We start from the raw sequence: 23250 nt of genomic DNA, 5'->3' as shown, positions 1-23250 counted from the left end.
AATTCTTGTTTATCGTTAAGTAAATAAATATTTAAACTAAGATATCTTTGTTTCTGAAAAGTACGGTCGACGGAAAAGTTTTGTAACAAACTCGTGAATTAAAATGGCGATTAACAATATCGAACATTAACGCGCTCGCTTCGCTCACGCGTTAAAATATCTCAATTGTTAATCGCCCTTATTAATACAATTGTTGGTTAAATAACTATTAATTTTGTATAAATTCATTATGACATTGATTATTATATTGATGTTTGATTTATGTCAGAAAGACACTCGTTTCTGTTTATTATATTTTTTGTTGTTGATAACTAGCTCTTGATTATTATTATGGTTACGTACAAAGTGGCGCCAAATATGAATATTTAAATTTTTTGAAATTATAGTATTTATAGTCAGAAAATCTAATATTAGAAAATTATAGTATTAATTTTCGTAAGACAGAATGTAATTATAGATATTGCTTAGTTTATCAATATCAGTTTTTTTATTAACACATTGATATTTATTTATGCATACCATTTCTAAGAATTCTCTTTTATTAAGACGTGAAAACCAATTAAATAAAAGAGAATTCTTAGAAATGGTATGCATAAATAAATATCATATGCGTTAATAAAAAAACTGATATTGATAAACTAAGCAATATCTATAATTACATTCTGTCTTACGAAAATTAATACCCTAGTTTAATATCTTCAAAATGTTCACAGATTAGTTGTTTCTAGAAGTGAACGATCCCAATTTTTGCGCCCATCGAAAATTAGTGTGGGTGCCACGGCACCCGCGGAACCCGCTGTAGCCACGCCTATGAGGTAAACTCACAAATGCTGCCTTTTGAGCTTTTTGTAGATAGTGCAAACACTCCTGACCATCGAGCTGCGCGAAGGCGGAGTCAAAATTCACGTAGGGGCAGAAAGGTGCTATTGTAAGTGGAATTATACTAATTAAACTGAAACGTTCTACCTTCGACTGCAACGTCGAAATTGTTATAGTGGTGTACTGAGTAATAAATAAAAAATTGCACGGTGCACAACAAAAATGATTTTTATGTGCATTTCGTTTATATTTTCAATGATTTTTGTTCAAATTTTTTTAAAAAATGTCCTTTTTTTTCATCAAAATGTAGGGGTCGCTTCACAGGCTACGTTATGATAGGATGCGTTGTTCAATACAAGCACGGTTTTTTGCTCCAAGTTGGGAATTAACTTTTCTTGAAGCCATTTTATGAAATTTTCGTGGTTCATATCGTTATGATAATCTCCAGTACGTTGACCAGATTTGAAAATTAGTAGGCCATTTGGAACGAAACCTTTTTCCCCTCCTGCATATACGATAATTAACCGCTAACCTTTGGCAACAGGAGACTTTAAACACTTGCTTGTACCATCATCCCATGATTAAGATGTTGTATGGCTGCTGTGGATATACGTTTCATTAGTATAGATAACATAACCCTCAGCTCTATATTTTTTTTATTTTTTTTTACATATTCGGTTTGTTTGGCTCGAATATCCGTTTTTTCCATGCGTATTTTTCGGTTGTCATTTGTTTTTTTCCATTTAAAACCTAATTTCCTAACATTAAACCTAAAACCTTGGACATTAATCTCATTCTTAACAGCGTTGTAAACAGCTGACATTGTAGGTCTGCTGCCATGAATCATTGCAAAGGTATGCACTGTGTTTCTTATAATTTCTTCCTCATAACCATCGACGCTGGTTTTCGGTTTTGGCTGATTAATTGTTTTTCTGGGAGATTTAAAGATGCTTCCCGAGCTGCCTGAAGGAGATGAAAAATCGGAAACTCTCTCTCCTTCTTTAATAATTCTTTGGACGCTACTTTTAGAAATTTCAGTGGCTTCAACAACCATATTTAAAACAGAAGATTTCTAGAAGAATGTTAAGATGACATAACTACATATCTACCTATATAAAATAAGTATTGAAATTTTTAGTTTTATCAACAAAAATTATTTTTTATGTTAAAAAAAGTTTTAACAATGTAAAATTTTATGTTAAAAAAAACACGATATATAAAACAAATATTTCAAAAAAATATAGACTCAAATCAACATAAATCGTAACATGAAATATGTAGTTTTAGAAAAAAAGATTTTCTAATATCAAATATTAACCAATTAATTGAAACAGATTGCAAGTAATTTTTGTTTTGCACCAGTCTCAAAAGAAAGAAATGAAAAAAATTTATTTAAATTTCCTTAATGCGCCCCTATATATTTTAATTTATGATAAAGTATTTTGACCGCTTTTAACAAATTTGAATACGCAACAGGTAAAGTTGAAACTTATTGAAAGTTAACACCTCAAAGTCAAGAAAAATTTTAAGTCGATATTTTCACATTGCATAGTACAGTGCGTTTCGCATGGAAGTGAGGTCTAAACCAAATTTCGTCTACTGCGCCGTGGTCAAGAGTGTTTGCACTATCTCTAACATAAGGTGACTTCACCCTCGGCCATATTGATGACGGATAAACAGGGTTTTATTGTCATAAATTGTGTAGGTAACCGTTAGACAGGTGTGTACATTGATGATTTATTAAGACAAACTAGAATTCAACACCCCGAATACAGATAGCCATTATAAATGCTATATAAATTTATATATATATATATATATATATATATATATATATATATATATATATATATATATATACACCGAAGAAGACATCGAAAAGGATGTCGAAAGCTCGGCGCAATGATAATCGACGCGGTTCAACCCGGAAGACGGTTGAGTTTAATATTAATTCCTGTAATAGTCTTCTTTAATTATTGGGTTGGTCGGTCTGTTATAAATAAAAACACCTAATTTATAGTCCAAAAGTAGAAATCCGAAGATTTCTTGGTCTTGGTCAAGACCAAAATTCAGATTTTTGCTTAAATCTGTGCCTACTACAATTTACAAGGCAAAACAGACGATGAAAGGACCGACATGGGGAATCTCATATTGCATTCCACGACATATCGATTCATCTAAGCAAAAACCTTTCGTGAACTGGTATCTTATACTCATAAAGAGTAAATACAGAAAAGACAGTAAATATTTGATTACACTTATAGTGCCTCTGCTTATTCGCTTATACGTATTTCGCCTTGCATGACTCATCAGAGCGACTCTGCAGAAGCCCTGAACGTGAAAACAAATCTTTTCGGTCAAAAGGAAGTACTAATGAAATAACTTTATAAAGACGATACGGCACCATCTGAGAATAAAACTAAAAAGTAGAAATCCGAAGATTTCTTGGATGTCGAAGGCAAAATTCAGATTTTGGTATGTTCAGTACCGGCAAAAAGTCAAGTAAACAAAAACAAATAAACAATACTGACTACTGTTTATTTCATATCAATATTTACGGTTATCAGATATATTTACGGTAATTATCTATAAAATTTCAAATTTATGCATAGTTGCAACCTATATATCTAGCACAGGAGTAAGTATATGTATAAATAAATGATTATTATTATCAAAATTAATTAGATGGGGTAAATTTTGAAGTATAGGTAAATAATGACTATGTTTGTTTTAAATGAGGCGGAATCTAAGGTAATTCTTCATCATCTCTATGTGGTTATTATATAAAAAATCATGAGATTCAGTATTATACCTAATTAAAAAAAAGTTATCAAAATTGTCCGTACAGTTCTGCGCATATGCAGAAAAGAAAAACAAGTGGTTATCATGCATTGTTATTTGCACAACTATTAATTTAAACCGTTTATCTACATATTAAGTTTCCGTTTACTTGTTTTCAAATGTATTTATACTTTGACCTGTCTATTTTATTGTCTAATTAGCTAATGACGTGCACCTGTTATATTATAGTAAAAACTGCAACACGACATTCTATAGGAACCCGAATTAAAAGTATTCAATAAATACTCTACACGTACGATCTAGAATTTTGGCATTGATTTATGTCCAAAAAGTGTCTTCCGGCGATCCTAACCTGAAATTTTAGTTATTTTGTGAATGTATGAACGCTGCTTTCACTGTTGCATTGCAGTTCTGATATGAATATACCCTACGGAAAACTGTTAGTGTATTTTTTAACTTTTCTTGGATATATTTATTCGGGATATGGTTCGGGGTTTCTTTCTAATCTAAGGGAAGCCGTCCTAACAGCTGAGACTGTATTTGGTGAAGTTTTCAAGAATGTTGTTGATGTTGCCAAGAAATTTCGAACAATGCACGATGTTTTCGACGCCGCAGTCGAAGAGGAATGCATTTTTAAATGTCCGAATAGTAAGTTTTTGACCTCATTTGTCATAAATACCTAATACCAAATAGATAATTAGTTATTATGTTTATATATGCTATAAAAAATCACTTTTAATATTAGTTAATATTAGCCTACTTGTGGAACATTCCATAAATACATTTTTAGTTGGAAGTGTTTATATGTACACACTGAGTTATATTAGCGTTTAAAATACTAAAATACAATGTGTGCATAAAAGAACAAATCCTTGTTTAGCGAGGCATTTAAACCTAAAATTTTAAATATCACGCGATGTTTATGTTTCAAATTATAAGTTAAAAATATTCCAGCTATTAGTTTGTTACTTTTTGTAAAGTAATAGTTGTTAATTTTTGTCAGCATTGTCTTTGCTATTCGAATTTATTTTTCCATAGACTTTTCAAATATATCATCAGTTTTTATGTTATTTTTTTTTATTATGATCGTTTTTATCAATAGCCTATATTCTTCCACAACTCATTTCTCCAGTTTTATTAAGACAAATTATATTTTTTGTGAACCATACATTAAATATAATAATTAATTATATGCATCATTCGTATTTTATGTTGTTATTGCATTATTTGAGTAAGTTTTATCAACAAATATAGCTTCCGTATTCGTTAGTCATATTTTATCATCTAAGTATTTTTTATAACTTAATTTGTTAAAATCCCGCACCAAGGAATGTTAGCCATTTTAAAAATCAGCTGAGTGACTTTGACACACATTTTGACATACATCTCAATGCGTGAATTTCATTAGGGAAAGCAAAATTTCCTGTTTATAATAAAAAAATAAGCACAGCCTGCTTTATCTGTTAAATCTATGGTATACTGTGAATATCTACTTCTTGCATAACGCTATTTTCGCTGATATTTCAAGGATGAATTGTTGTTAACATAGACTGTCTGCAATAAGTAAAACTGTAGGACACAAAGTGTATCTTGTATTGTTTTAAATTTTCCAGAATGTACAGCAAAAACGTGTTAAAATTAGTGAGACCAGTGATTAATCGGACGTTTTCTTATACTGCTACTCAGCGCAAATTAAACAGTGATCGTGCTTTTAATATAAACCATTATGACTGTATAGGTTTTGATCTGGACAATACTTTAGCCAGGTACAGAATAGGTAATATGTTAGAGTTGGAATATAGAATACTATCAAATCATTTGGTAAATGAGAAGAATTACCCAGGAAATCTACTGCTCAAACCTGTAGATCCAAACTTTTTTATAAAAGGTTTAATTGTAGATGATGAAAATGGAAATGTGATTCGAATAGGTCCAGATGGAACAATTTTACAAGCTACCCACGGTACCAAGTGGCTAAGTCAAGATGAGATTTTACAGTATTATCCTACAAGGCATTGGAAAGCAACTGACTTGTTTGTGCAGGATCCTTTACAAACCTGGAATGGTCCATACTCAGAAAAAATGAGGACACTCTTAGATTACTTTGACATTGCAATTAGTTTGATATTTGCTAGAGCCGTTGATGCAGTAGATGCTTTGCATGGTCCAAGGAAAGTCTACAATATCTGGCCTGATCTTCTCAATGCTTTGATGCATATGTTTAATAGAGAACATTTTGAACTGGATATAGGAGGATACTTTCCTGAATTAAAATACAACCCAGATCTTTATTATTATAAATGTAGCCCTAATGTTCTTAACTGGCTTAAAGAATTACGGGATAGAGGTAAAAAGTTGTATTTAATAACAGGTGCTCATGCAGACTTTGCTAATCATACAGCAACATCTACACTGGGTCCAAATTGGAGGGACTACTTTGATATTGTAGTTTCTTATGCCAAAAAACCAGGCTTTTTTATGCAAGAACGTCATTTTCTAGCCTTGAATGAATCCTACAAGGAAACTGGACCAGTCATGCAGCTGGAAAATGGATCTATCTACACACATGGTAACTGGAAAAAGCTAAAAGAATATTTAACTAAATCTTCAAGTGCTCATACTCCAAAATTCCTCTACATTGGTGACAATTTGGTCCAGGATATTTACACACCCAATGTTCACTCCAATTGTGATACTGTGAATGTCTGTGAAGAACTAGAAGTAGAGAAATTGGATGAGTACACAGGAGAGAGTCATCCTGATGGACACTTTTTGTCTTCTAGTTTATGGGGGTCTTACTTTGAGATCAAGGATTCAAAGCAAAAGACTGTGTGGTATAATATTATGAAAAACCATTCGAAAATTTGTGTTCCTAGTATTGATTATTTAGCCAGGTTTCCCATCGATCATGATTTTAAATGTGCGATTTGTTAGGCATTTTAAACAATTGTAGGTAATAGTCAGTATGATCCTCAAAGAGTTACCAGTATTGGACAAATATTGCCTTATGGTGCATGAATTGAAGGTTGATCTTTTGCATTCAATAAAAAAGTACGGAGATATGGAAATTAATGGATTTAGGGTATTTCGAGGTTAGTTTATTAAAATTTAGATAATTCATTGATATATGTTATTTTAGCAAAGGATTTAAATTTATTGAAATTAAATCATCATGATGTAGTATAAGGGTACATGTTAAAAATGTGAAGTTCTTGTTCTTGGCTTAAAAAGTGTAAAAATTGATCAAGTTTTTTTTCGTAAATCAAAATGCCAAAAAGATTTTTGAAATATTAAAAAACATACAGTAATAGGTTTTACCTGAAAGGCTAACAAAATTTAAAATTATCTTAACCATAATAGACATAAGAAACAAAAATATTAGGTACATGCCAAAATAAAATTTTTTTTTTTTTTAAATTTAATAAAGCTAAAATCTGTTAAGTGCATGTAGTCACTCAACTTTTACAAAGAGCAATTTCGGTCATATGCAATTTTAGCACATAGCAGATTTTACCTCACCTGAACACATAGCAGATTTTAACCAAATGTTTATAACTTGGTAATTCTATTCATAGCCTATAGCAGATTATACCAATGTGTTAAGAATTAAATTTTGAGAATTTCTGTGCTCATAACTCAATTTCACCAAAAAATATACATAGCAGATTTTACCTGCACAACAACGATATAACTTACATATTTGATGTAACAAGTTGAGTGGTAGCTACGCCATATTGTTTCTGGTTGAACCTTGATAATCGGGGTTCGAATCTTTTTCTTTATATATATATATATATATATATATATATATATATATATATATATATATATATATATATATATATATATACATATATATTTAATCAAATTATATATTTTATTAGATAAATAAATAAATTAATTTTCATTATAGAGCTGTAAATTTGAAAATTTAATTATTTAACAATCAATAATTTAAATATTTTTTTGTTTATAGCTTTAACTATTTTGTAACTGTTTTCCTAATTTTTCCATTTTGTGTATAAAAGAAATAACTGTTTGTCATTTCATGTTAATCACCCTCTTTTAATTGGCAAATATACACAAATTAATTTTGGACATTCAATAATACACATTGTATATTAATCACTAACTGAAGCAGATTCCATTGATATATATTTATTTCATGTTTCTACAGTTCATAGACTATATATCTATTACCCTTATACTATAACGGTACCGTTTTTAAAGCAATTAAAAAAAAATCACACAAAGCACTATAAAAAATTGATACCATTGGCTTCACAACTTTGAAAATTCATGCATCTTAATAGTATTTGTTCAAGTATAAATTCCTTTAGTTAAGTTAATGCCTAGTACCGTAGGGGTATTTACCAACTTAAACGTTTCTTGAGTGAGTATAGCACATATAAGGTAAATTTGGCAGTAGTTTTTTTTTTCAACCAGAAGTTAGGAGAAGCAGATAATACTGTTTATCAGTGTCTGTGTTTTGATGTTAATCAGTATTACTAAATCAAGAAATAAAACCAGTTTTTAGGCTGTATTTACTTAAAGGATAATTATAGTTTAAGGAGAGTCATTATAATTTGAGAAAAATGTGATAAGCAGGCTTTTTGTTTTATCTTATAAATATAAATATCTTCATAATCTTGTGCTATCACTAGTTAATCATCTGCAAATGACAAAGTGTATTGTTGTTGTTAATCGGTATTCCCATATTTCTACATTTGCGCTTCCACAGTTTTAGAGCTTGTTCTAGATCAATTTTAAATAATGTCGGGGAGAGAAAGCAGCCCTGCTTAAGGCCTTAATTCATTTGGAATCCACTTGACAGATTATTTCCAACCTTTACCTTTGAGTTAGCATTAGCGTACAGTTCCTTCGTCGCATTTATTAAATTCATGCTTTTGTTAGTTTTCTCTAACGCTTCTCATAATTTATATTACGGTACGCTATCATAAGCCTTTCGTAGGTCTTCATACAATAAATGTACTTCTTGATTAACGGCTATTTTCTTTACAATAATCTGTGTAATGCAAAACAAATGGTCAACAGTAAATCTACCTGCCCTAAATCCTGCCTGTTCCTCAGCCTTTAAGTCTTTATATTCGCTTTTTATTCTGTTTTTAATTACTTTTCCGTATATTCTACTGATCGAGTTTGTCACGGCAATGCCTCTGTAATTGTCACATTGTTAAAAAAGCGCTTTATCGCTAAACAAAATTTTCTTGTAGATGTATGTCATGTTCGCTGGTCATGAGTCTTCACTTCTTGTAATAGTTGAATTTTGTAAGACCGCAAACCAAGATCTTCCCGTAAAATTATCCTTAAAGTGATAGATATACAGCCTGTCGTGTACTCATTCGGATTTTCCCTGACAGCAACAATAACTTCTTTGGTCAGTACTGTTGGAATCATTCGTGTTATTTTTTGTGTCAGAACAAATGTACTTACAATGCATCTTCGGTTTCGCTCTTAAAAGTCTGGAAACAGGCTGCCTGGAGAGCTTGTCATCTTCAACATTCTCCTTCCGCTGCTTAAAACGTTTTTACCATTCAGAAACTCTAGCATACTCTGTTAGCAAATAGGCCTATTATTCAAATATCGTATGTAGTAAATTTAGACACAACTTTGCTAAACAGCGTATGATTAAGCTCGTACGTCCCTATTAGAAAGATTTCTTTTGGACTTACGATATAGTGGCGGCTCTTAGATACTAACGACAGTAATTGCTTGATATTTACCATTTGAGTGGTATATTGACATAGTAGGAATTTGGTTGTCATTGTAAGTCTTTGTATATTCATTCATTTTAGAAAAGAAATACCAGTCTGTCACATTTCGCAAATATAGATACTATCGAAATTGTGGGGTATTAACAAACAAATGTACTATTACAAATTAATAGTACTTAATTAACAGAACTATTCCTTCGATAACTCTGGCGAGAAAAATGGGCTTTTCCTCATATGTGCAAATAATTATTCAAATTTAAATGGTTGCAATAAACAATCAAAGACAATTTATAGGTTTAGGTAAAACTAGGTAAAAACTTACCGCTGGGTCTAATTACCAGGGTTTGCACTACAAAACAACGAACGAAATCAATTCAATATGCGTGCATGGGTTCACGTGCTGGGTTGCGTCTTTTCTTTTCAACGACTGGTGCTCTTCTCTTCAAAGGGACGCATTCCACGAGCCCGATGGCGGTACTTATAGGGATCGTAGGAATACAGGGAGGACAAATGTATTGATTAATTTATACAACCATATTTAAATTTAAACAGAAATATCAAATTAACCACAGTATTTGTCTTGGGTCGAGTCTGTAATTTGCATTTGTGTTTGCTGAAAATATTCGGCAATTCTAAACAGTAGCTCAAGAGATGCTTAAGGTGTAGTGAATACCTCATTTCTTCTCAATAATAACTAGAAAACGTAGATTTTAGGAGTCAGCGATATTACATTTGTCAATGTTACTGTTAGAATGAGCGTAGTCAAAATAAGTAGATGTGATATATAAATAATTAATTTTAGAACGTTACCACGAAGTAGAGCTGTTTTAAGGTCACTACTTTAATATAGTGGCATTTAGACGTTGAATACGCTTTTAAATTATTTAATTATGTAATACAGGTTTTTTCTACAATCACTTAATAAAATAGAAGCCTTAGATGATCACGGTATAGTATAGTAAATTACCTCTTCCTCTAGGTCTCTGGTACTTAGCGTCGTCTGGACATTTTGCATCCAACTTACCTTTTATCTTCCTCTCTTCGGGCGACCTAGAGAAATCCTCTCTTAAAATTTTCCCGGTAGTCTGTCAGTGTCCTAATGTGCTCAGTGTTTTTCTTTATCCTCAATGACTGAAACTTCTATCCCCATTATTCTTTTTTACTTCTACGGTTCCTGCCGACCTTCTTAGCAAGGTTATCTTAATCGCCTCCAGTTTCCTTTGATGGTTTAGTTTCCCAGTTTCACGTCCATATAATAGAATACTTTTTGAGCGACAAAAAAAAGAATAAAATTAAGAATGAGTATATTAGGGGAAGTCTAGGAGAGGAAAGAAAGAATCCTTAAAATGGTTAGAGCATGGCCAACTCCGAAATAATAATCAGCCAATATGAAGAATTGCCAAGTTGTAATGTTACTGAAATAAGAAGACCTGATGGTGGACGCTTAGGCAGAACATGTCTGTGATGAACATATTAAATTATAAATATGGTAACATAATCTGAAGAGGGATATAGACTGGGGAACAAGAATATCAAAATAGTATGTTACGCGGACGATGCAGTCATTATCTCAGAAGATGAGGATAACTCACAAAGACTCCTGTATCAGGTCGAACAAACATTCAACAGGCAAAGAAGACAAGGGCCGTCACAGTATGTAGAGAACCTAAAATATGTAAACTCGTAATCTACAATCATAGCGTAGAACAAATAATGGCATTTAAATATCTGGGCCTAAATATAACGAATGACAGAATTCTACAAGACGAAGTAAGGGCCCACACAACAAAGGCACCACAAATATCAGGATATCTTAAAGACATATTCTAGATAAATAAATATATATGCACCAGGAATAAAGTAACAATCTATAAGGTATGCGTAAGATTGATCATAACATACTAAGAGACTGACCTACTAAGAACCACGGAAATGTAAACATTAACAGCAATTTTAGGATATACTCTGTATGATCGTAAAAGTAATAAGAAGTAAGAGTAATGTGATATTTAAGACGTATTTCGATGGGAAAGAAACATAAGAGAATAGAGAGACCATGGTATCAGAATGCCAGATGATCAATTAGCAAAAATTGCCAATGAAAAACGCCCAAATACACACTGACAACCTGGACGATCGCCTACGAGATGGTACGAAAGTTGGTCTTCGTCGTCTCAACTGCTACTGCTGAACCATTGAAGAAAACACAGGATGTAGTATTAACGTCAGAAGAAACCAGCAGCGTGTTTGTATTAGATTTTATCGCTCAAAAACAACAAAATGAAGGTCCTTAGAAATGACAGACACAACACTGCGACGCCAGAAAACGTTTCCTTTGATTTGATTTTCACACTAGTTAGGAACAGATGTATCCAGGGTTCTCTTTAAGGTTTTTTCTTAGTTTGTTTTAACGCAAATCTACGTAGAATAAGTGTGGCACAGTTCATGTTTACTTAAACTTACATTATACAGGGTGGCGCACCGAAAACGAAACAGATGCATTTACTGGCAGATGATTCCTTTAAAAAAAAAAACGCTTGGACCCGTCGATTTTGTTATCGAGGGGGAAACAAAATTGGCATAAAATCACATTAACATTTGCAGCCCCCTAAGCGGGGGTGGCACCATCCCTAAAATCTTAAATGGAAAGGGGGGTCGAATGATCCATAATTTAAAAGGTCTTTCAACTCCCTTTACAATGATGTAAAATTCATGTACTTCAATTCAGTAGTTTTGGAGATTTATTGATTTAAAGTTTAAATACATCATCGTAAGAGGAGATCAATACATAGCAGCAAAGTTGTTAAAAAATAAAGAATGAACTGACCTGTCAGCCGAGTAAATGTTGAAAATGACCACCATTACTTTCCATGCAATAATAAAGATTTTGCTGAAAACGTTGCCGGACATTTTGCAATATTTGAGGAGTAATTTGATGGCACTCATTCACAATTCTTTGTCGTAAATCTTCTAAGGATGTTGGCTGAGTAGCATAGATTTTGCTTTTTAAGTAACCCCACGAAAAGAAATCTAAAGGTGATAAATCTGGCGATCTTGGGGGCCATTCAACGGCACCTCTTCTACCAATCCATTGACCTGAAAAGGTCTGATCTAAAGCCGAACTCTTAATGCGTAATGTGGTGGGGCACCATCCTGTTGGAACATCAACATATTCTCAACGTATCGACCATCATTCTGATTTTCAATTATATCTGTTAGCGCAGGATCTATGGCATTTTGCAGTAATTCCAAATACATTTCACCAGTCAAATTTCCAGGTAAGAAAAAAGGACCAACCAAATGATCGCCAAAAATGCCAGCCCAAACATTTAATTTTTGTAGCTGCTGTGTGTGTACCTCATGGTAAATTCTGGGATTAGAGTCCGACCAATATCGACAATTATGACGATTTACTTCTCCATTTAAAAAAAAGGAACATTCGTCGGAAAAGCAAATGTTAAATAAAAATTGTTCATCGTTTGTAATTCGTTCACTCATAACTTCACAAAATTCTAATCGCTTATCAAAATCGTCTTCATTAAGTTCTTGTACAAGGTGAATTTTATACGGATGAAAATTATGGGCCTTTAGAATCCGTTGGATAGTACGTCGACTAACACCACACGAAGTTTGCAATTTGCGGGTACTTAATGTAGGATCTACAATAACTTGCCCTAAAACCCCCACTTCTGTTGCTTCGTTCCTTATAGGATTTTCAATATTACGTTTTTTATTGGCGACTGATCCAGTTTCCCGAAATTTAGCTACAAGTTCTGGAACATATTTTCGGTGCACATTATTGTTCTCATGTCGCTCATTAAAAATTTGTGCTGTTCTATTAGCGCACTGATTATTTCCGAAAAATATTTCAATAATTTCAACCCTTTCTGCCGTGGAATATACCATGGTTAATTTATGTATAAAGCAATAAATGATATTTTAACAACAAAGATTGGTCAAATCAATCGCAAACTAATGTACTATTTCCTATTTAAAATAAGTACGTGGCATTCTCTACTTATCTTTCTTCAAGAAACAACTTTTTTTGTCACAAAGGACACTTCAATTGCTATTTTTATTATTAATAAACCATGGGCGTAGTAAATAAAAGCATTTACTTATCAAGAAAATGCTTTTACTCAAATTTCTTCTGAAAGAAGTACAAACTAATTTGATGTATCTATTAAAGTCTACTTTAAACTTTAAATCAATAAATCTCCAAAACTACTGAATTGAATACATGAATTTTACATCAATATAAAGGGAGTTGAAAGACCTTTCAAATAATGGATCATTCGACCCCCCTTTTCATTTAAGATTTTAGGGATGATGCCACCCCCGCTTAAGGGGCTGCAAATGTTAAAGTGATTTTATGCCAATTTTGTGTCCCCCTCGAAAACAAAATCGACGGGTCCGAGCGTTTTTTCAAAAAAGGAATCATCTGCCAGTAAATGCCTCTGTGTACCGCAGTGTTGTGGTTTCACCTTTCGCCCTAAAAGTCTGCGTTGCTTGGTCAATTACAAGAAAAAAAGCAGAAACTATTAAGTGATTGTAGAAAGAAAATATTGGCCTATTTAATGTTTACACATTTTTACACTTAATTACCTGCTTAGTATCTAAGTCTATTACGTGTTGTTTTATTTTAATTACAAGTCTATTACAAGTTTTTGTTTTGTTTACCACATTATTACCTCACAAGGTGTTGAACATTTATAGTTAAATTTTTGCATCGTACAAAACATAATTATGTCGCTATAACATCGTAAATATAGAATCATGAACAAACTTTAGTTTCTTTTGTTAGTTTTTGCAATAAAAAATATATAAATATTGAAAAACTTCTTTATAGCTCTAAGTATTCTGATATACGAGTGCTAATGTCATCGCGTTAGCGTCGGCCCAAAAGGACAATGGCGCTACAAATTCGAAATAATCGTTTTGGAAATAATGTTGGAATCTTCGGTTTAAAAAATTGTGCAAAATAAAAAGAACTGCCTTCACTTGTCTATTTTTAAGTTGTCTTTAATGTATTAAATTGTTGCGATTAAAAAATTTAACTATAATGTCTAACCCTATATAACAATACATTAGATAACTAGTTTATCTAAGTGTAGGCTCTAATAATTAGGCTATTGTTCTGTTAAGGTAGTCCATACACCAAAAACACTTAAGGAAGTTAAGTTGTCAAATTTTAGTTTTTTCTAATTCACGTTATGTACAGATGAGCTGATGGTGGACAACTTACATAGTTAATGTCGAACATGAAGTTGACACCACCAGTTCGACTCATTAAAAGGTACTATATAAGTAGTCCTATTCTTACATGCTTCTTTCAATGTAATGGTTACCGAGGGGCGTATAAATGTGCATCAAAAGAATCGTTGGCCGATGCCTATAGCACAAACCAAAGCATGCCTTTTAATTCGGCAATGTCGATTTTAGGGACTGAATAACCGCTTGCCAAGCTTTGAGCAGGTGTTTCTTGGTTCTTCAAAGGGTCAGAATTCATTCTGGGGACCAAGACGAAGCGATTGGTACCTAATATGTATGTGTGCTCCAACTATAGAGGTATCTTTTAATCTATTTTCGGATAAAATCGCGAAAAAATGAAAAAAACGTCGATTTTAGGGACTGAATAACCGCTTGCCACGCTTTGAGCAGGTGTTTCTTGGCTCTTCAAAGGGTCAGAGTTCCTTCTGGAGACCAAGACGAAGCAATTGGTACCTGATATGTACGTGTGCTCCAAGTATAGAAGTCTCTTTCACTCGTTTTTCGAGGCAGATCGCTAGAAGAATGAAATAGCTTTAGCGAACAAATCAGTTTTTTGTTGGAAAAAACTTAAATTTGCCTTTTTTTAGGCTCGCACCTGAAAACATGTTTTTTGGTATCAACCTACAGAAAAAAATTGTTACTGCGGGGTACGCGCAGCAAATTGCAATATCACCCTATTTGGCTCCAGTTAAGGTGCGAATTTTTGTAGAATTCCTCATAAACTCAAATCATAATTTACTCTGCTCCAGAATACTAATTAAATTAAAGAAATTAACAAAGCCAACTAAGCCTAGTAGGATATATCTCGACCCCCTTATAGACCCTTAAATACGTAAACACATATCACAGCAGATAAATAGAAAATACACAAAATAATGAATATATATATCAAACGAAAATAACACATACAAAACTCGGTTTTACAATAAGTAAGAGAATCTCTGAAAATACTTACAATATTACATAAAATCCTATACCTGATGGAAGTTTGAAGGAAACATAAAAATAGAAATATTAGTAAATCCCACGAAATCAACTCATAAAAAGAAAATCAATCAAGCCAAATAATTTTGACTCGAGAACTCATGTAAAGAAATATAAGTACCCAAAAAAAAAACTTACCAGTTTAAACCTCCACAAGAAACTTAAATACTCTGGAAATGCTCACGTACTTAAAAACGCAGACGGAAAAATTTGTGATCACGAACAAAAGTGCAAAGAATGGAAGAGATGCATCGGTGACCTTTTTGACGATTCTTCTCGAGAAAATGCTAGACATACACATATTACCTGTGATAACCAATTAGACAGAGGTCCCAGTATACTGAAATCCGAAGTCAGAAAAGGATTACAGCAAGCCGAAAATAATAAATCACCTGAATCAACCACTAACAACACCGTAACAATCACCGTAAACTATCACTTTCTTTAACAAAATTTACAACGAAGGAAAAATACCAGATGATTAGTTGGGATCACCGTTTATAACATTATCAAAGAATGCCCACTAAATGCAGCGACTTTGGACTAATCATTTTGATGAGCCTCACAAATAAGATAGTTTTACGAATTATACAAAACCCAGTATATAGAAATAGTGTAGGAACTTGGAGGGCACTATTTTGTATGAGTTCCGAAAGAACGTTTATGTTAGTTTCATCGAATTCGAGAATGTATTCGAACAAATACAACACAAAACACTTTTAGATTGCCTGCGGCAGCATGACTTTCAGCTATAGGACTAGATCCAAGTTGGAGCCGTACTTAAAAACTACCCATCAAACGTGGAATACGACAGGTTTGTGTTTTGCCTCTTTTTAATCTATACTCTGAAGAAATAACAAGAGGGAGTAGGACGAGGCGGGGAAGTAATTAACAATATCAGATACGCTGACGATACAGTCGTTCTTGCAGAATATTTACAAAATCTCCAGACATTAGTAAATCTAATTAGTTAAAATTAAAATTTAAAAGACAAAGTGGATGGAAGTTGGAAAGATTAATATAGACGAAAGTATGCTTTCTCTTAATGGAGAGGATATAGAACGTGTACCTAAACCATTTTAAATACCTTGGAGCTTAAATGTAAATTGTGACTGATGAAGAGATAATAACCAGGATCGAAATATCACGTAAGCCTTTATGACTTGTAAACCAGTTTTATTTAACAGAAACCTGCCGATGCATATTTGCAAGAAGTTTCTTAAATGGGGTGTGTAGTATTATATGGTTGTGAGATATGGACATTAAAAACCCTAATGCTAAACAAATTAGCATTCAAATTGTGGTGCTATCGACGTATCATAAAAATATCGTGGGTTTCGCACACTTCCAATGAAGATGTTCTTAAAATGATGAATTCAGAACGTCTACTCATAAACATCATAAAGAATACTTCGGCTAAATAATTAGAGGACCTAAATACCATCTACTTTGCCTTATAATACAAGGAAAAGCGGAGGTAAAGAGATGGAGAATGGATTGGCGAAAGAAATTTTCATGGCTGCGTAATATTGGCAGAGGTGTAATTCCACAGTAGAAGAATTATTTCGCGCTACAGGCGGTAGAGAAAGATTTCAAAAATTGTAAACATGATGACGGCCAACGTCTCAATATCGACACGGCACCTAAAAAAGAAGATGAGTTTTTTTACATAATACTTTAACGTGTAAACTGAATCAGCTATTATATTTTCTGTGGAAAATGCAATGATAATTTTCGAAATACGAAGAGAATTTAACCTAGAAATGCATATTGCATTCATAAATTTGGAAAAAGCATTTAACCGAGTGAAAAAAACCTTTTGAAAAAATGGAAAAAGTCTAAGAATGTAAGAATTTAGTAAGAATTTACATATACGTTTACATTTATACATTTAAATACGAAAATATCGACAAAGAAGATGAATAAGCTGAAAAACGATGCGATGATAAAACTTTATAAGACAGTGACCACACCTACTCTGTTATATAGATGTGAAAATAGGGTAATCAAGCAAAGAGGCAACTCTAGGATCCAAGCTAGCGAAGTGAGATTTACCAGAAGAGTGAAAGACTTTAAAAGATTTGATATACAGAGAAATGAAGAAGTAAGACAAGAAGTGAATGTATACTCAATCGATGAGAAAATAAACGAATACAGAATAAGATAGAAACAACAGCTCCACTTGAAATAATGGAGCAAACTGCAAATTATGCTAGAACAGCCAAAAATTCTTAAACCCTGAAATGAAGACAATCTATTTCCTGTAAACAAATCGAGTCATCAAAAGTAACGATTCATCCTAGCTCTCTTTTTTTCAACAGGCGCATAAACCATTACGAATATTTTTAAACATCCGAGCTGTTATCAAGAGTTGTTTGTTTATTTTACACTAGTCACCGTTCAACTCACCTTAACTTTGCGCTATGATAAACTTCTCAAAGTCTGGACCTGCGAGTCCAAACCTCAAGAATTTTCGTGTACGGTTACCTTTATAGGATTATATCAATTTCATTAATAAAGATATTTATGGATGTTATACAACAATAATTAGATTGTATTATTTATTTTGAATTTGTTTAGCTCTTTATGTAAATTTAAGCAATAAAGTTACTTCACCGTGTTTTTGTATGACTTTTACTTAATGATAATGCTAATGCCATTACAATGAGTAATTTCAATTATCTATGATCGAGAAAGATACCGAACAAAATGGATGAAAATCGACCAACTACACAAATGCTAAATTAAAAATCGAAAGAAAAAAAAAAGAATTTGGAATGAAAAATAATAAAAAATTGTTGTAGTTATTAGAATTAGAGGCAAGCATGACCAGGCTATAGGAGGAAATGAGGAAGCTGACAGCCTCGCAGAAGAAGGAGATAATAAGCCACTCCAGGGTCCAGAATCCTTCTGTGGACTATTGAAAAGCCACATCGGAGAGGAACTGCGGACCTGGAAACTCAATCAACTAAGATTACTGTGGCATCCTAGATATTTCTATAGGTCGAAATGCGGTTAGGCTACATGGCTTTAACGACCTTACATAATCTAGCAGCGGAGATGGCAGTTGAAGAAGAAAAACCAGCATTGGGTTACACTAAATTTGAACGTTCAGGAGCTCAACTTTTTGCTCAAAATATGCTGCAGCACGTAGTAGAACAGTCTAATTTATATGCCCAGCAGCATGGGATGACACTAAATTTGAACGTTCAGGAGCTCAATGCATTTTTTTGGGGTGCTCGTCGTAATGGGATTTAATTCCTTACCGACTTTCAAATTATACTGGTCAAGTGGTAAAAATTTTAGGGTAGAGAAAATTTGCGATGTAATGTCTCAAAAGCCGTTCCTTCAAATATTACAATTCATCCATATAAATGATAATTCAAAAATGCCAAAAAAAGGTGAAACCACTTTTGACAAACTATACAAAATACATCCACTGATTGATAATATGAACAATAATTTCAAACAGAATTATGTGCCCTCTCGAAATATATCCATCGATGAAAGCATGGTTGGCTTCAAAGATCGGTCAAGCTTGAAGCAATATATGCCTCTAAAAACAACTAAGCGAGTTTTCAAAGTTTGGGTTGCTGCATGTGCTGAAACGGGATATATGTATTCGTTTTTAGTGTACTAAGGTAAGTCCACTGAAAGTGACAATTACTCATGAGGGAAAAGGGTTGTTCTATCCCTTTCAAAAGACGTGTGGAATAAAGTTTATTGCTTTTACTTCGACAATTTTTTTAGCAGTATTTCTTTTTACAAGAACTATCCAAAAGACAATCATTTGGCTGTGGGAAATTTAGAATTAACCGAAAATATTACCCAAAAGAGTTTTTACGAAGTGACAAAATATACAACTTGGAGATTCCGACTTTGCTCAAACTGGAGACATATCTGCGGTAAAATGGAGAGATAGAGGAAAAAATGTGTGGTGGTGATCAGCAATATGCATAATCCTGCTAAAAACTGTAAAGCGTACTAATAAAGCTGAAGTACGGGGAAAAATTGAATACCCAAAAGCAGTTTGTAATTACAATCGGTTTATGGGAGGCGTCGACAGATTCGATCATATGCTTTCTTGCTACGATATCTCTTGGAAATCCAGAAAATGGTGGATAAAACTATTGTACTACATTCTAAATGCTACAGTATTAAATAGTTATATATTGTATAATCTTGGAATGAAAAGAAATTCACGCAAGCCTATGTCAATTTTTCGAGTAGAAAAGGAAGTGGTCCTGTAGCGACAATATTTCGTAAAATAAACAAGATTGAAGGACAAAAGGTATCTACTGATCCTGTAGTTAGAAGTTTTAATTGTTGGTGAACATTTACCTGTAAAAGGTACCTCTCGGCGATGTGCTTTCTGTAGCACAGAGAAGAAGCCAAAGCGATCTCACATGATATACAAAAATGTGATGTTGCCCTTTATTTGGAATGTTTTACACCTTTCCATTTGTAATTGTCTCTTATAATAATTGTCTTTTGAATAAAACGTTGTCTAAAGTAATTTTTTTTATTTAGTAACACAATTTCCTTAACACATTGAACAAGCGGTTGATTTTTCAACCAGTGAAATTTTCAAAGTCGTTGGGACCGCAATGGTCCTTTGGTTCAAAAATCAACCAGATCTTGTTCGACAAAGAAAAAAACATAATGACAAAACGATACATTATGACTCTATTTATACTTATTTTGCATCGTTTTATTGAATATAAGCTTTGGACGACGAAAAAAAGTTTTGCGCTTTAAAGGGTTAATTCACTACAGAAAAAGTAGAGCATTTTGTCCTAGAGGTATATACATACTATGTAAACAACTTATCAAATACATGGACGGGTCTGAATACTATTTCTCTGAGCTATTAATGTATTTTTGTTCTAAATAGGTTTTTTCAAACACTCAATATATATTTTTTAGATGAACAACCGAAACCGAACAGACATCACACTCCTTCTGCAAATGGTTGCGGAAGTTTGGGTCTAACCATATCCTCTGAGTACTTACCGCTTGGAGAAATGAAAAAGTGTTGCGATGAACACGATATTTGCTACGATACCTGTAGAAACGATAAAGAAGTTTGTGATATAAATTTCAAAAGATGTCTGTATAAATACTGTGAGTCATACGATAAATCCATAGCGGGAAATACTGTAGTAAAAAGTAAGTTTTTCTGTTACTTTATAGTCTTGCATATTTTCTTTTTTAGTGTACAAATACGTCATGTAGTATGTAATATAAGCTCTAAGATTTTTGGTCATTTATTATACATATTGTCGCTGGGAAAATATGAATGAATCGTGGGTTTCATTCATATTTTCAATTTTTATTTAAGTACTAATTCGGAAGCAGGGGTTTAGAACGAGTCGACAGCTGAGGGCGCATGTTCGACGTTAGCAATGGTTTGTACAGTCCATTTTGGGTTAGGGACAAAATTTGACAAACCATTTTCAATAAATTAAATTTGTTCTTCTCTCGAATTTAGATCTTGTTTTATTCCGATAGCGTCTCTGTCCAAGCGAGGTAAATGTGTGTTCTTTTATCATCTGTAGAACAAGTTATTTTGTCAACCTACTCCTCAACAATAATTTGCTCCTTCTAGTTCATTGGATGTAAGGTGAGATAAACAGTTTCGTAGGCTAACCCATACTTTTTAACGTCATCATCATCATCATTATACTGGCTTTACAACTCTGCGTCGGTTCTTGCCTCCTCAAGAATTTCTCTCCAGTCATCCATATCCATCGCCTTCTTTCGCCAAGCATGTATTCCCATATTTCTCATGTCTTCATCGATGTTATCAAGGACCTTTGTTCTGGGTATTTCTCTTCTTCTCTGACCAATGGATCTATCAGTAAGCATTTTTCTAACGGAGTCATTTTTTCCATCCTTCTTTGTTGTCTAATCCTTCAGTTCTCGTTAAATGCATAATTTTGGTAGTTCACATGTCATAAAGGTAAATTGTTTTTGGCCCTCACCCAATAGTTGACCACTGCAGTCCAAATGCGTTTCATTTAAGTTTTTAGTTGTTTTCATGTAGTAGTTGGAAGAACGAGAAAACTGAGTCGATAAAAGTAGACAATTTAATATCTCTCATACAATAGGAACCTAGCCTAGTTGTCTAGGAGATCAACATCTCTTTATATGTCTGTCATAATCATTTATCAAAACTCTTCATGGCCTACAGATGTGGTTCTATGTTAAAGAACATAAGATTTTGTTTGACATGTACCACTTTTATATACTAAGGATTGGTAAAAACCGCTTATATAGTTTCCGAGATTTTAGTTTTTTCGTGGAAGGATATAATATAAAGGATATAAAATATAAAAGCATATAAAAATTACATAAATGTTTTATTAAAATATAGTATTTATTAACATAGAAGGTAATGCTTTTTTTTTAATTGTAGCATGTAAAGGTGCAGCTAAAATGTTGTTTACGAGTACTTTAACGCTTGGTTGCAAGTCATATCTAGACTCACAGTCAGCAGCGTGTTACTGTTCGTCGTCCGGACGGAAAGATAAGAAAAGCAAATACAGCAATGGAGGAAGTAAAACGGAGCTTTAAATAATATTGTTTTGTTAGGTTTATTTATTTATTTTACGTTAATAATAAAATGGTTTTGTTTTTTGTATTTTTATTAGCATTCCTCACCTTTACAAAACCTTTAGATCTATTATAGGTTACGGCTGTTTGGTATATGGATATATCATAACCAATTAAGGTAAACTTGATAGAATCCAATTCAAAGCTTTGAAAATTGTGCTAGGGTTGATGAAAAGCACTTCAAATGAAGCCACACTAGTTCTAGCCTCTGAAAATCCACTCTCATTACGCAGAGAATATCTAGCAAGTAAATAATTCCCAATCTAACATTATCGCTGCAACTATAATACCAAAATAATTAATCAATTAAATACAGCTGATTTACTAACTACATTGTTCTTAAAAAATGATTCCCCACCACTAGCAAAAGCATTTATAACTTTCAATGAACTTAATAAATTCTCCTTATAATCCTATTTGTGAATCATTGGACATAACGTATGGTCCTAAAGTTTTAAGAAAAATTTAACCTGGTCTGATTGAGAAGCAAAATGCATTTAACAAAGAAGGCCATGGAATTGAAATGTCATCAGTTATTGACATTTAATAAACAAAGCAGAATATTTTGGTTTGTGTTTTGCAAAATGTCTTATTATAAAATTGATATTCGTCGAGGTGTTAATAGTATGGTTGGGCGAATGTCGAAACGAGATATTGTTAATATTTATCGAGATCAAAACATAAGCAAATCGACAATTTGTCGCACAATCAGAGATTGTGAAGAAGGGATATCATGTGTTAACTTGCGTAAAAGTGGCCGACCGCGGATTTTGAACCATATAAGAGAGGCAAGACGATTGAAGCGGCTAAGAATAAAATTGGAGTCTCACAGCGAAAACTGGCCAGAAGATTTCATGTTGGAAAGACTACAGTATACAGGACCCTATCGAGTAACAATATTATCTACCAGAAAAGAAGGAAAGCTCCAGAATACACAGAGGATCAATTAGAGAGAATTCCGAGATGTTGCCGCGCGTTAAGGCGAGTGCATTTCGTCAACAAGTTGATCGTGATGGACGATGAA

At 33.0% G+C, this 23250-nt stretch overlaps 2 protein-coding genes across 2 annotated transcripts; both read left to right on the top strand.

The window, feature by feature from the left end:
- Positions 1–3532: 3532 nt before the first annotated feature.
- Positions 3533–22248, top strand: GXIVsPLA2 (phospholipase A2 group XII). Its single transcript, XM_072538483.1, has 3 exons — positions 3533–4269; positions 20538–20780; positions 22030–22248. Exons 1-3 carry the CDS (start codon positions 4038–4040, stop codon positions 22185–22187), a joined length of 633 nt encoding a protein of 210 aa, XP_072394584.1. The 5' UTR covers positions 3533–4037; the 3' UTR covers positions 22188–22248.
- Nt5a (5' nucleotidase A) lies at positions 5008–11549 on the top strand. The gene has a single exon (XM_072538482.1). It carries the CDS (start codon positions 5236–5238, stop codon positions 6553–6555), a length of 1320 nt encoding a protein of 439 aa, XP_072394583.1. The 5' UTR covers positions 5008–5235; the 3' UTR covers positions 6556–11549.
- Positions 22249–23250: the final 1002 nt, after the last annotated feature.

The sequence above is a fragment of the Diabrotica undecimpunctata genome, chromosome 7 (genome assembly GCF_040954645.1).
Source record: "Diabrotica undecimpunctata isolate CICGRU chromosome 7, icDiaUnde3, whole genome shotgun sequence".
Taxonomy (NCBI): domain Eukaryota; kingdom Metazoa; phylum Arthropoda; class Insecta; order Coleoptera; family Chrysomelidae; genus Diabrotica; species Diabrotica undecimpunctata.
The sequence above is the reverse complement of the archived record's forward strand: the minus strand, read 5'-3'. Positions and strand labels throughout refer to the sequence as shown.